At 46.0% G+C, this 15,798-nt stretch overlaps 1 protein-coding gene across 4 annotated transcripts in view; it reads right to left on the bottom strand.

The window, feature by feature from the left end:
* The window catches only part of LOC122558575 (RNA-binding Raly-like protein), a 949,610-nt gene that overhangs the window by 29,279 nt on the left and 904,533 nt on the right, over window positions 1-15,798 (bottom strand). For all 4 annotated transcript variants that reach the window (XM_043707325.1, XM_043707327.1, XM_043707326.1 and 1 more), the window contains one exon: window positions 2,320-2,433. In XM_043707325.1, the coding sequence (XP_043563260.1) occupies window positions 2,320-2,433 (114 nt within the window). The remainder of the gene's footprint in view (window positions 1-2,319; window positions 2,434-15,798) is intronic.

Raw genomic sequence — 15,798 nt, 5'->3', positions numbered from 1 at the left:
AGCTTTAAATTGAGGGGTGATAGATATAGGACAGATGTCAGAGGTAGTTTCTTTACTCAGAGAGTAGTAAGGGCATGGAATGCTTTGCCTGCAATGGTAGTAGATTCGCCAACTTTAAGTACATTTAAGTCGTCATTGGACAAGCATATGGACGTACATGGAATAGTGTAGGTGAGATGAGCTTCAGATTGGTATGACAGGTCGGCACAACATCGAGGGCTGAAGGGCCAGTACTGCGCTGTAATGTTCTATGTTCTAATCAGCATCCTTTAGTAAAACACTGTCATAAAAACTGTTGTGATCAGTGGAAATTTGGTATTTGTCCTGAATAAGAGATGAAAAGTCTCAGCAACATGTCTCCTTCTCCATCAAGATTCAAGTTCTGCATTATCAAAGAGTGGGGGATAAACTTATAAATGCTCGGGACAAAAATACAAGTTGCCGGAGAAACTCAGCAGGTCTGGCAGTGTCCGTGGGAAGAAAGCAAAGTTAAATGTTCTGAGTCCAGCAACTTTTCATCACAACTGACTGCAGTTAGGAGAAGGTAGTATTTATGCTGAAACCGAATTTCAGGGGGGAGGGGATGGGGAGAGGTGAACAAATAGGTGGATATGGAACTCACAGAGGGACAGAGATATGAAAGAGATAGGTTAACAAGGAGATTATGGCTAGCAGGCTAAGGCAGAAGGAGAGCTGGATAAGTGAATAATTAAGAACTAGGAATAGGAGAAAACAGGTGAGCTATACTGAATGTGGTCATAATGGGCCGGGGAGTGCATGGGAATGGTTGGTTATGATAAAAGCAACGGGACTGACTATGGGGTAGGTTAAAAGACATGGAAAGATGGAATCTGGCTCTAACGTTATTGAACTCAAAGTTGAGTCTTAGAACTGTAGTGGTAAATGAGATGTTGTTCGTTGAGCTTGCACTGAGGCTCATTGGAGAACTGCAACAAGCCTGAGACAGAAATGTTAGCATGGGAACACTGTGGTGTGTTGAAGTGGCAGGCTACTGGAAGCTCAGGGTCATTTTTCACGGACAGGGGGAATAGTAGAGAAATTTTTCATGTCAATTAAAGATTGAAGTTGGGGTGATACACCATAGAGCAAAGCTTCTATCCAATCATTCTATCCAAGACTAGGCACCTACATTAAGTCTTCCCATACCCATACTGAACATCCTCTCCAAGCTCAATATTCATGAGAAATCTGTTCCAACGATGAAAATAAAGGCCAAGTACTGTGAATGCTAGAAATCTGAAACAAACACAGACAATGCTGGAGAAACTCAGCAGGTTTGGCAGACTCTGTGGAGAGGGAAAGAGAGTTAACATTTCAAATCTCATATGATTTCTTCAGAAGGATTGGGTTTAGGTTCTGAAGAAACCATATCGGACTCAAAATATTAGCTCTGTTTCACTCTCCACAGATTGGCATAATGGCTCAGTGTTTAGCATTGCTGCCTCATGACACCCCAGGTTCAATTCCAGCCTTGGGTGACTGTCTGTGCAGAGTTTGCACGTTTTCCCCATTTTCCGATTTCCTCCAAAGATGTGCAGGTAGGTGGATTGGCCATGCTAAATCAACCTGTAGTGTCCAGGGATGGGCAGGTAGGTGGATTGGCCATGCTAAATACCCTGTAGTGTCTAGGGATGGGCAGGTAGGTGGATTGGCCATGCTAAGTCACCCTGTAGTGTCCAGGGATGGGCAGGTAGGTGGATTGGCCATGCTAAATCACCCTGTAGTGTCTAGGAATGGACAGGTAGGTGGATTGGCCATGCTAAATAACCCTGTAGTGTCCAGGGATGGGCAGGTAGGTGGATTGGCCATGCTAAGTCACCCTGTAGTGTCCAGGGATGGGCAGGTAGGTGGATTGGCCATGCTAAATCAACCTGTAGTGTCCAGGGATGGGCAGGTAGGTGGATTGGCCATGCTAAGTCACCCTGTAGTGCCCAGGGATGGGCAGGTAGGTGGATTGGCCATGCTAAATCATCCTGTAGTGTCTAGGGATGGACAGGTAGGTGGATTGGCCATGCTAAATAACCCTGTAGTGTCCAGGGATGGGCAGGTAGGTGGATTGGCCATGCTAAATCACCCTATAGTGTCCAGGGATGTGTAGGTTAGGTGTACTAGCCATGGGAAATGCAGGGTTACAGGGGTGGGTCTGGGTGGGATGCTCCTTGGAGGGTCAGTGGGCTGAATGACCTGCTCCCCCACTGCAGGGATTCTGCGCTGCCAGACCTGCTGAGTTTCTCCAGCATTGTCTGTGTTTGGTTTAGTCCAGCAATTCTAGCCGATTGTATCCATCCTCTCACTCACCCGGTAAAGCTTTGCGTTGCTTCTCCATCCTGTCCAGACTGTCCAGCAAACTGTCGATGCGATACTTTATCTGGGTGAGCTCTTTCTTTATTGTCTGCAGGTCATCAGCTTTCACTGGAAAACAAAACCATCAATCAAACAAATAAAACAGCTAAATACCCTCTCAGCAACGCAGTGACTTCTCTTTCCTACAAAACAGAGTTAAATAAAGACACTTAGTCATCTTTGGTTGAGAGAGTGGATTTGATTGGCTCAGGCTTGGAGGGCCGAAGGGCCTGTTCCTAGGCTGTAAATTTTCTCTGTTCTTTCAGCTGACATCAGCCTTGGCTATAGGTTATGAATCTACTTACACTCAACGGACTGAGAAGGCAGCTCACCGTCACCTTCTCAAGGGCAATTAAGGATGGGCAATAAATGTTAGTCCGGCCAATGGTGCCCACATCATAAAAAAAAATCAAAATCCCAGGCAACGTTGAGACAATTAAGGATTTCCACAATTTACCCGGTATCAACATAACATGTCCTTACTGCAACAGTGAGATGCAACATAAGGGAAGACTGTAACGACAGCTTAAAACTGGTATCATTGTGGTTGTGGCTCACAGTATCGGACAGTCAGAATCTCAAATTCTCTAACTGCAAGCAGACGCTGAGCAGAAAGCCACATCCATGAGGGACAAGTACATATCTAAGAGCACTAGTGCATAACCAGAAGGACAACTTCCATAGGAATTTCACACACTTGCTTAATGCCTTATCAATATTTAATTTGTTTTAAGAATTAGGACAGAGAGGAAGAGGCAAATAATGCCCACCATTGTGCAAAGAGTCATTAATCAAGACAGAATTAAATATTCATTGGATGCCTTTTGTAAGGAGCATGCTCACAACACATTCCTCGTCAGCTACTTGACCAGTTGTATTAGGTGGTAATATTTTGTGACTAAATCGGAATCGTACCAAGATAGCTGGACAGGATGTCAAATAATTCCTCCAGGCATGTTTGGAAGATTAATAATGGCATTGACTTTGAAAGGAAAAGCTTGATTTCATTGGTTTACAAGCCAGTCCAATTCAATTTGGCAGAGCGTTATGCAAGTGCATTCGGGGTGGGGCGGGGAAGGGGAGAGATGCAGATCTCTTGAAAACCTGGGAAGGAATTGCATACTATTCCCGATTATTTTTAACCCATGGTTGAGATGCAAATCGCTCCGTGCCTAACCGTAAGAAGGTTTTACTTGTCTGGAGGGAAATGACAACAAGACAGACTCCTCTCCTCAGCTGTCCCCCCAATACAGGGCTCAAGTGGTGTGTAAGCAACTCCCCAGGCGAATTACTATCAATAATCCCAGGTAGAAGGCTTAGTATCTATCCAAGGCAACAATCAATGGTTTAGCAGCTAAACCACAAAAATACTGACCAAAGCACAGGTGGGGACAGTTCTCTCATGTTCTCCTTCCCTTGTACAGAGGTGTTGCGGCCATCTGGAATACCTCAGCTGCTGCGGCCAACTGGAGGACCTCAGCTATTGCAGTTTTGGCATTAGTTAACAACACAGGCAGCAGCAAATCCGTGTTCTCCTCTGGAAACCCCGAACTCTTTACTGGAGCGAATCTTTGTGTTCCTTGGCACTCGCCAAGATTTCACTTTTATAGTCACTCTTGGGATGTGACCATCAGTGGCAAGACCAGAACAATTACAGGTGGGCTGTAAATGCTGACCTAACCAGTGATCCTATGAAATATTAAAAATAAGTCCATCTAATTCCTGCTTCAGCGTGTTTGCATCCCGCTTTTAAATGTGCCTGGTGCTGCTCCTGGCATGCCCTCTGCACTCTTCATTGAGCCACAGTTAATCTTCTGGCTTGACGGTAATGGTAGAGTGGGGAATATGCTGGTTCATGATGTTACAGATGGCGGTGGAAAATATTTCTGCTGCTGATGGCTCACAGCGCCTCCTGAATGTACAGTTTTGATCTGGATCTGCTCTGAATCCAAGCAGGGGATGAGTGCTGGTGAGTGTTCAAACATGGGAGGCATTCATACTTGCTGCTGTCCTTGTTCACACAAAGGGTAGTGATCTCACAGGAGTTCTCTTTCCCTTGTATAGAGGTGTTCCAGCCATTTGGAATACCTCAGATGCTGCAGCCAATTGGATCACCCCAACTGTGCAGCCAATTGGATCACCCCAGATGCTGTGGCCAATTAGAGAACCCTAGATGCTGCAGCCAATTGGAGCACCCCAGCTGTGCAGCCAATTGGAGCACCCCAGCTGCTGCAGCCAATTGGATCACCCCAGCTGTGCAGCCAATTGGAGCACCCCAGCTGTGCAGCCAATTGGAGCACCCCAGCTGCTGCAACCAATTGGAGTACCCCAGCTGTGCAGCCATTTGGAGCCCCCCAGCTGCTGCAACCAATTGGAGCACCCCAGCTGTGCAGCCAATTGGAGCACCCCAGCTGCTGCAACCAATTGGAGCACCCCAGCTGTGCAGCCAATTGGATCACCCCAGCTGTGCAGCCACTTGGAGTACCCCAGCTGCTGCAACCAATTGGAGCACCCCAGCTGCAGCAACCAATTGGAGCACCCCAGCTGTGCAGCCAATTGGATCACTCTAGATGCTGCAGCCAATTGAAGGACCCCAGCTGTTGTGGCCAATTGGAGCACTCCAGCTGCTGCCCAACAGAGATTGCTTAACCTGGAGCAGACTGGAAATCAATCCACTATCAGCAGACCTGTACATCACCGAGTATTGCTTTTAGTCATTGAGAGCTGGCCTCACATTGCCCAGATTGTAAAGCAGAGAGAGAGAGAGAGAGAGAGAGACCTCCTCTTGCACTGGTACAGCCTCACTAACATTGCCAGACCTTTGAAACTTCACCCAGGGGACTGTCCTTCATGTGAGTACAAGCAGCAGTACACCAAGCACTTTTTAAAGGAGAGAACTGTTCAGTATATTGGCTATTTCCTTTACAACTGTCATCTGTTTTGTATAGCCTAGAGGTTTCCTTTAAGTCCAATTAATGGTGTGCTCGAGTGGTTTAATTCAAGTTGGCAGGACACTGGGTGTCCAGACCAGTCTGGTAAAACACTGAGAACTGGCCTTCAAACTAAACAGATGGGATTTGTTTCTTCTCTTGAATGCTGCTCAGCCAGCTTTCAACGGGCAAACATCCAGAGAATAGAATTCATAACCCTTAAAATACATTGCATTTTTTAAAACAAAAAGCAGCTTGAGGTAAAGGTTCACTGGAAAGTTTAGAATTGAACCTCTCTCAGTCGAAAAGGGGTTTGTGAGGCCGCAAATAGTCTCAGCAACATGAACACCAGCTTCATCCCATTCTTATTACCTTAGTAGAACACAGATGATGTGCTGGAGGGTCCAAAACGGCACCCAATACAGGTGGCCAGTCCACACTGCATCTCACGGCTGAAGATTCAGCACGGAGAAACACCGGAGATGCTCCAAATCTGATACCTAAACCCCAGACTGTATTTCAAAGATTTTCTGTTTGTGTCAATTATTTACAACCTCTGTCCCTGAGTTTGGTCCTGATCTCCTGTTGTGATTTTGGTAAGAGAATAATGGCATCTGTCGGAGAGACGAACATTCCCAATGCAAGATTGGGAAGAATTCCAGTCAAATTTCCAAACTTCTCCCATTTTTTTTTTAGACCTTTCATCTCATTTGAGTAAACTTGCCAGAAACAAGAGGCGTGGTCCACTTAGAAAATGGATCCAACCATCAGTAGACCCAACGAGCCAATCGGGACAAGATACGACACCGTAGGGAGAACTGAGGGTTGAGACCGGCGATTGACCTTTCTCGAACAGTAAAGTCTAAAGGGCCAGTACTTTATTTAAAATAAAACCTCCTGCGGCTGTTTTGAAAAAAAGAGATCCGTAAAAAAATCTTTGTAGTTTTTAAGAATAAAATAAACCAATATTTTATTTATTAACCTGAATGTGAGTTCATACACAAGCCTAGATTTTAAGCAGGATTGACGCTTACTTTCATGCTGAAGTGGGAGATATACCAGGGAGCCATTCCACTGGCTCTCCTCAATCACTGGAGGGTTCGGAACAGATTCACCAGGATGTTGCCAGGAATGGAGGGTTGGAGTTTTAACGAGAGGCTGGATAGGCTGGGACTTTTTTCACTGGAGCATAGGAGGGTGAGGGGTGACCTTACAGAGGTTTATAAAATCACGAGGTGATAAGGTGAATGGCAGGTGTCTTTACCCTTGGGGTGGAGGATTTGAAGACTAAGGGGCATGTTTTTTTAGGTGAGAGGAGAAAGATTTTAAAAAGGCACGATGGGCAACTATTTTACACAAAGGCTGGTGCCTGTGGAATGAAACTCCAGAGGAAGTGGTGGATGTGGTTACAGTTACAGTGTTTAAAAGACATTTGGATAAGTGCATAAGAAATGTTTGGAGAGGTATGGGCCAAGCACAGGCAGGTGGGACTAGATTATGGTCAGCATGGACTGGTTGGACTGAAGGGTCTGTTTATGACTCTATGACTGGTGATGTCCTCAGCAGTGGGACAGTCTTTACCATCTGGCTGATGGAAATCGCCAATTCTGGTTAAGCATAGCGCTGGGGTCGCATTCTTTTATCTCCGTCTCTCCAATATTTATATAAAGGTTTAAAGAAACTTAAACGAAACTTGCAATTTTACCCTTCAACAGCCCCGAGAAAGGATTCTCTCAGATTTCGTGACTTCAGGGTCTTGGAGATTAATGTTTAATTCTGGGTGGGCTCTAAGACAACCTTGATGACCCTGGTATTGACAGACTTTTTACATTTATTTATTCACCACATTTTGAGTGTCTCTGGGAAAACCAGCATTTAATGCCCAACCCAACTTTCCTGCAAATAAATACACCTATTTGTAGTGCTGCGGGATTCTGTAGAGAGTGTGGAATTCTCTGCCACAGAAACCAGTCCAGGTCAAAACATTGGATATTTTCAGGAAGGAGTCACATACAGAGTGACCCCCCCACCCCCGGACCCGGGGAATTGTTTTCTGCAGTCTCAGTTACCCGCGGTTTACCCCGTGCTGAACATGTAAAAGGGAACGTTCTGGAACCAGGGACCAGGAGGCTACTGGGAAGGTACGTTCCCCAATTGAAATGAATGGGTTTGCTTCAGTCCGCACTTTCAGGTTTCCAAGGTAGGCCGTGGAACTATCCCCTGCGGATACAGGGGTACTATTATATCGTCCGTAGAGGTAAAGGGATCAAAAAGTATGGAGAGCAAGCAGGAACAGGATATTAAATTGGATGACCAACCATGATCATATTGAATGGCACAGCAGACTCAATGGGCCGAATTGCCTACTCCTGCTCTGATGTTTCTATGTGTGTTGAAGGTGTTCTCATACTACTAACAAACGGCAGGTTCCAGGCTTGCGAGGTGGTGTGTGACTTGAAGGGGAGCTGGGGGTTAATGAGCTCTGACAAGGGTCAGTGGCCTGGAGCAGAAGGTGGAAGTTTCACTTGGGAATGGGTGCCTGTCCAAAACACACCACCTTCAGAACGCTCTGGCCTTTTCAAAATAAGACTTAATTGGGGGTGGTGTCTCAAACTCTCTTGCCTCCAACTAACAGCTCAGCAAAGCCTGTTGAAGGGATGATTGAGAGTTGGAGGGGGCGACTTTCAAATTGTCAAACCCAAGCAGAATGGTGTGCATTAGTGCACAGCTTTCAGATTCAATGAAGGGAGATGATTCTAGTTTATCTACGAGTGGAAATTGTTGTGCACACTGGGATTTCTTTATTCCCAGATCAGGTCCAGTAGCTTTCAGATGGTGTTTTGGCCAGTTCTGTGCTGGGTGAGGCTGCTGGCCCTTTGTGGCACTGTCTCCTCCCTCCTGCAAGGTAATTCCAGACCTCAAAGTTGCTTCAGTTTTCAACAGACAATAGTATTTGTTCCCATGGGTTTGCTGCCCTTGTTTTTCTCAGCAGTAGAGTCTCACACTTGAAGAAGTCTTGGCAAGTTGCTGCAGTGCACCTTTTATATGGTAGACATTCCTCCCATTGTGCTTGATTGTGGAGGGAGTGAATATTGAAGGGGAGGGACGGGATGCCGATTAAGTAGACTTCTTTGTCTTGGATGGTGTCTATTCTATTTCAGTAGCTGATGGACAATCCTGGAATCCATCTCAAATCAGTCTAAGATATACTTACAGAGCAAAACATTACAAGCATCCACTTTCTAACTCAGTTGCACAACAGTTTCAACAGACTCTTTCTATTATATTTTCAATCTACCCATCTGAACAGCTTATAACCATGATACACCTCTGTGATAGGTGGGACTTGAACCCAAACCTTCTGACTCAGAGATGGGGGGCACTAACTCTGCGCCATAAGAAAGCCCTTCCATTTGCATCAACTAAAACCCTTATTAATTTCCTCCATCTGCATATTTGATTTAGACAGGTACATGGACAGGATATGGAAAAAACTGAGGCAATTGGGATTAGTTTAATGGTGAGAACTGGGTGGCATGGGCATGTTGGGCCGAAGGGCCTGTTTCCGTGCTGTATACCTTTATGACTCTATGGTACATAATTAACAATGTTACATTTCTCGAGTGTTGTTGGAGCTGCACTCAATCAGGCAAATGGAGACTGTTCCATCGCACTCCAAACTAACGTCTTGTTGATGCTGGACACGCTGTGGGAAATCAGGATGCAAGAACTTGCTGTAGAATTGGCCAGCCCCTGAACTGAGTTCTATAGACACAGCAGTTTTGCGGCGGGTCTGGTTGAGTTAATGCTGGGATTGCTCCCTCATATGGTTCACATTGTTAAAGTACAGAATAATAGCACACACCAGAAATACAAATGTTGGACATAAGGAAAAAGTTATTTTACGGAGTCACGAGTCTGACCATCTGTTGCTGGGGGAGGTCTATTCTCTTTGCAATTGATGTGGGAAATCACATGGTAACACACCCTCCAGGAATATGGCTGACTCGAGTCATACAGCACGGAAACAGACCCTTCGGTCCAACTCATCCACGCTGACCAACTTTCCCAAACTACACTAGTCCCACTTGCCTGTGTTTGGCCTATATCCCTCTAAACCTCTTCTATTCATGTACCTGTCCAAATGCCTTTTAAATGTTATTACTGTAACTGCCTCTACCACTTCCTCTAGAGTCATAGAGATATACAGCACAAAAACAGACCCTTCAGTCCAACTCGTCCATGCTGACCAGATATCCTAACCTAATCTAGTCCTGTTTACCAGCATTTGGACTATATCCCTTTAAACCCTTCCTATTCATAAACCCGTCCAGATGATCAAAATCCCATTGTACTCTGAGGTAACCTTCTTTGCGGTCCACTACACCTCCAATTATAGTGTTAGCTGCAAAATTACTAACCATACCTCTTCTGTTCACATCCAAATCATTTATATTAATGACAAAAAGTAGTGGCCCCAGCACCGATCCTTGTGGCACATCACTGGTCACAGGTCTCCAGTCTGAAAAGCAACCCTCCACCACCACCCTCCGTTTTTGATCTTTGAGCCAGTTCTGTATCCAAATTGCTAATTCTCCCTGTATTCCGTGTAATCTAACCTTGCAACTAGTCTACCATGGGGAACCTTGTTGAACGCCTTACTGAAGTCCATATAGATTATGTCCACAGCTCCACCCTCATCAATCCTCTTCGTAATGAGCAGTTCAGTCCACAAACTAACCACCATGTGAGAAAAAGTTGCACCTCAGGTCTCTTTTAAATCTTTCTCTTCTCACCTTAAAACCTATGCCCTCTTGTTTTGAACTCTCCCATACCCTGGGGAAAAGACCTTGGCTATTCACCTTACCCACACCCCTCGTGATTTTATAAACTTCTGTAAGGTCACCCCTCCACCTCCTATACTCCAGTGAAAAAGGTCCCAGTCTAACCAGCCTCTCCTTATAACGCAAACCTTCCAGTCTGGCTAACATCCTTGTAAATCTTTTCTGCACCCTCTCCTACTTAATAACATCCTTCCTCTAGCAAGGCGACCAGAACTGGACACCGTACTCCAAAAGTGGTCTCACCAACATCCTATAGACGGCATAAGCAATGGAGATGTCAAGCCTGCTCTGCCACCGAAGGAAACTGTGCCGCTCCAATTTCCCATCAGCCCTCACTCCATCCCAACCTCAATGTGCTTGTCTATCAAGAATCTATCTGACTCAGTCTTGAACCTATCAATGACCCGGGCCACAATGCCCTCTGGAGAAGAGAATGTGACTCCTAAGATGGGTGGACCACACATCACCTGCTACAACTGATGAAGTGACTGGAGGATGCACCAAAACTACCCATCAGCAAGTAGCTCTGACCCCATGCTAAGAAAATAAACTGTGCCAACATCTAATTAACTTCCGCTGCTGTTTCTCCAAAGGCCACTATTTGTTCCAATTCCCACCCCTTTTACTCCTAACAGCATTGTGCTCCAAGTGTTAACTATTAGATTTATTTTAAGCAACTAAATAAAAAATAGCTGACTTTTCTCTATTTTGCTACGCGCTATTAATTTTGTATAATTGCATTTCATAATAGATTTCTCTAAAAAAAACACATGGATGGAAGTGAACATTTAATGAACGCACCATCTGGTTTCTCTGCAAGTGCACAGGAGCTTCTAATTAAGCCTCTTAAATTCCCATTTCAATTATGCAGCCTGAATAAACCCACAGTTTCAGCGCGGTGCTACTGTTTCAATGAGCAAGGATGAAGATTGCTATAGAACGTAGACGGTTTCTTCTTATGGGTTCGATCACCGATTTTTTTTTAAAAAAACAAAAAAAAAAGGGGCATTGAGGTTGCTAGGAGACAGTGAGGATTGCAGATGCTGGAGGTCAGAGTCGAGAGTGTGGTGCTGGAAAAGCACAGCAGGTCAGGCAGCATCCGAGGAGCAGGCATCAGATCTGAGGCTGCTGTCCATCGAAGGGCTGAGTGGATTTAATGGGTTCGAGGCCAAACCTCTTAATGCCCAGAGTGATGGGATGGATCCTACCTCCCTCCAATCTCTCTGACTGTCAGCCAGCTGTTTGGGTTTGCATGGGAGCTGAGGTGGGGATCAATTATTTATCAAGGTGGAGGTGCCCAAAGACCAGGAGAAGCGACATTCAGGACAGACAGCTTTCCTGAAATCAATACGGATGCAGGGTAATGGTTGCATACTTGGTGGACATCTTCCAGCAGTTTTGGTCCCTGAACCATTTTGCCCTGTTGGTGACTCAGTGGTTAGCCCTGCTGCCTCACAGCGCCAGGAACCCCAGGTTCGACTCCAGCCTCGGGTGACTGTCTGGGAGGAGTTTGCACATTCTCCCCGTCTGCGCGGGTTTCCTTCGGGTGCTCCAGTTTCCTCCCACAGTCCAAACATGTGCTAGTTAGGTGGGTCGGCCATGCTAAACTGCCCACAGTGTCCAGGGGTGTGTAGGTTAGGTGCATTAGTCAGGGGTAAATGTAGAGTAATAGGGGAGAGGAAAGGGGGAGGGTGGGTGTAAGTTGGATGTTCTTTGGAGGGTTGGTATAGACTCAACGGGCCGAATGGCCTACTTCCACACTGTATTGATTCTATGACTCTATTCTGTGATTCTGTGATTCTAACCTCCAGCCTCAGCCACACACCCTATGGTGTCCTCTCATCTCAGCCCAATTGGAAAGCAGACTGACTCCCAACCATCTGATTGGATGATTCATGACAAATGACTCTTGGACACCATGAACAAATACTACACAGTATATCTGGCATTCAAAAACTGACAAAAATCTACATCCATCTACTCCACCTCTACCTCTTTACACAGCTCCAATAAGTTTGGAACAGACAAACAAAATGGAATAAAAACACTCATTCCTTCAGCGATACTTAGCCCACAGCTGCTTGCAGCAGTGTTTGGAAGCTTCATTTAAATGTTTGTCAACATCACAACAGTCCTGCATTATCAGCAGCTCTAAGTGAGGGGACAGAGATGGAGGGGGAGCAGAAATATTAACCAACGTTATGGTCCAGAATGTAGGACCAAAGGCGTTGAGTTCATACATGAAGAAGGATCTGTTTACATTTCAGATGCACACTGGGAATGTAAGATGAGGGTTGTCATCTCTGGTTAGTTCTATTGCCAATAGTCTCATCAAACCAATTTCACTTCCAACTGCCTTGCCAAGTCATAGTGTCGAGGAATCATTGATGAGGGAGGCCTGTCACATTCAGTCAAGCCCTCTGTAAAGTAAAGCACTCAGCCCCATCAGACAGTGTATTCACATAGCAAGTTTAATTCTTGCAAGTGCCCATGGCTGTCTTTTCCCAAATCCAGGAGCCGTAAATTGAACTAGAGACATAGAAACAAGGTGCAGGAGTAGGCCATTCGGCCCTTCGAGCCCGCAACACCATTCAACATGATCGTGGCTGACCACACAACCTCTATCCCATTCCCACCCTCTCCCTATACCTGTTGATCCCTTTAGGCTCAAGGACCATGTCCAGTTCCCTCTTGAGTTTATCCTATTGATCTGGCCCCACCTGCTTCCTGCAGGAGAGAATTCCAACTCTCTGGGTGAAGAAACTTTTCCTCATCTCAGTCCTGAATGGCTTACCCCTATAATCCTTCGACTGAGATGGACTTTGTCTTAATGTTTTCTTTTCTCTTGTCCATGCCTTCTGTTATTAATATAATGCTGTGGTATGGCAACTTAAACACTTTTTTTAAATACAAGTGACAATAAATGACTTTTAAAACAATGGAAACCGTTTATCGTTTCTGGTTCTACCGCCGACATCCTGCCACTCACGGCTTAGAAATAAAACTTCTTCCTCAACGTAGCCTCCAATACTGCACCTTGTGTTGAAGCCCAGAAATCAGGGTAGCCTCATTCATTAACTTTCGGACAACAAATTTACCTTGTCCGTTTCATTTCAACCAGTCATAACCTTGTGGAAGTGAAAACAGCAATTGCTCAAAAAAACTCAGCAGGTCTGACAAGTCCCTGCGGAGACAGAGAGACTGAGTTAATGTTTTCAGTCATAGAGATGTACAGCATGGAAACAGACCCTTCGGTCCAACCCGTCCACGCCGACCAGATATCCCAACCCAATCTACTCCCATCTGCCAGCACCCGGCCCATATCCCTCCAAACCCTTCCTATTCATAGACCCATATTCATTCTTCTCCAGAACTAAACAGGGCAGTAAAATGGTCATTTTTATGCTGTTGATAAAAATGGCGAAGGAGTGAGTGGAACAGATGGTGAGGGCGCCCAGAGTAAAAGACAAAGGGAGTGCTAACAGTAGTAAAGGAGTGATAAAGGTATACAATTGGTGTTAATGTTCAGTGTGAAAAGGGAAAAAGAATGGTCCATTCTACTGAGACCTTTTTACACCGATTTTGTATCTCTTTTACCACCATTAGCACTCCCTCTGTCTTTTTTTCTGGGCACCCTCATCCTCTGTTCCACTTATTTCTCCTCCTCCTCCTCAATCAACAACAAATCTCCAACAATTTTCCAGCTCTTTGCAATCCCGCTGAGTCATCACACTGGACTCTTTTTGTTTCTCTGTGCACAACTGTTGCCAGACCTGCTGGATTTCTCCAGCATTTTATGTTTTAATTCCGATTTCTGCTCCCACAGTATTCTTGTACGCCTCCCTCTGTTTCAAGGAGAAACTCCCCAGCTTTTCCAATCTAACCCTGAAGCTACAAACCCCACCCTCAGCATATTCTGGTCATCTCTTTTTCAGTCTCTCAAGGAGCTAAATTAGATTAGATTACTTACAGTGTGGAAACAGGCCCTTCGGCCCAACAAGTCCACACCGACCCGCCGAAGCGTAACCCACTCATACCCCTACATTTACCCCTTTACCTAACACTATGGGCAATTTAGCATAGCCAATTCACCTGACCTGCACATCTTTGGACTGTGGGAGGAAACCGGAGCACCTGGAGGAAACCCACTCAGACACGGGGAGAACATGCAAACTCCACACAGTCAGTCGCCTGAGTCGGGAGTTGAACCCGGGTCTCTGGCGCTGTGAGGCAGCAGTGCTAACCACTGTGCCACCGTGCCGCCCATTTCCTCATAAGGGAACCCACTCATTCTGGGTATCAATCTTGTAAGCCTTTTGCTGAACCACTTTGGCACATTTACGCTTTTCCTAAATGAGGAGACCAAAACTGCACACAGTATTTGAGTTGAGCTCTCAACAATGCGCTGCAGAACTGAAACATAACATTCTTATATTTTATGTGCAATTCCTTTTGAAATAGAAGATTTCATTCCATTAGTTTTCCCGATTATGTGCTGTAGCTGCATACTAATGTTTTGTGACTCATGCTATAGAATGCCTGGATCCCTCTGCAATCAATCTCCACTAAATTAGATTAAAATTAACTTCATTGTCCCTTGTACTCACTTCAGTATTGTGAAAACTTTACAGTGCCATCTTGAATACAAAAGTACAGCTTCTTAAGTGCAAATTCTTAGGAGAAAGTTAGGAAAATAAACCGTCCAGAATTATAGACCTTCCGCTATCTTTAGTACAAAAATACAACATTATAAGAATAAATTAGAAAAATAAAGAAATATGAAGTTCAGAATAACAGTCCTTCCAACCCAATCCACGCTGGCACCTAGCCTCCAGACTGCGGAGTCCACTCCAGAATCACCTTGAGGGTCTCAAGGCCCAGAGTCCGTGCTGAGGCCTGGAGTCCTTGCTGTGACCTGGAGTGCACACTGAGGCCTGGTGTCCACGCTCAGGCAAGGAGTCCATGCTGAGGTCTTGGGCCTGTGCTAAGGCCAGGAGTCCGTGCTGAGGCCAGGAGTCCGTGCTGAGGCCTGCAGTCTACGCTGAGGCCTGGTCTGAGCAGAGACCAGGAGTGCATGCTGAGGTCGGGAGTTCACGCTGAGGCTGGGAGTCCGCACTGAGGTCTGATGTTCACACTGAAGTCTGGGGTCCATGTTGAGACCGGGAGTCAGTGCTGAGTCCGCAAGTCCAAACTGAGTCTTGGTGTCCACGCTGAGGCCGGAATGCCGCACTGAGGCCTGGTGTCCGAGCTGAGGTCTGGGGTCCATGCTGAGACCGGGAGTCAGGGCCGAGTCCGCAAGTCCAAACTGAAGCCTGGAGTCTGTGCTGAAGCTGGGAGTTCACGCTGAGACCGGGGGTTCAACTGAGGCCGGGAGTTCACACTGAGGTCTGGTGTTCACACTGAGGCCGGGGGTGTTCACACTGAGGCCGGGGGTGTTCACACTGAGGCTGGGGGTGTTCACACTGAGGCCGGGGGTGTTCACACTGAGGACGGGGGTTCACACCAAGACCGGGGGTACGCACTGAGACCTGGAGTTCACGCTGAGACCGGGGGTTCCCACTGAGACTGGGTGTTCATATTGAGACAGAGAGTTCACACTGAGACCGGGGGTTTACACTGAGGCCTGCAGTTCACACTGTGGAAGGAATTCACACTGTGGC

The sequence above is a fragment of the Chiloscyllium plagiosum genome, chromosome 17 (assembly GCF_004010195.1).
Source record: "Chiloscyllium plagiosum isolate BGI_BamShark_2017 chromosome 17, ASM401019v2, whole genome shotgun sequence".
In the NCBI taxonomy this organism is placed as follows: Eukaryota; Metazoa; Chordata; class Chondrichthyes; order Orectolobiformes; family Hemiscylliidae; genus Chiloscyllium; species Chiloscyllium plagiosum.
This window is presented reverse-complemented; position numbering and strand designations above follow the sequence as displayed.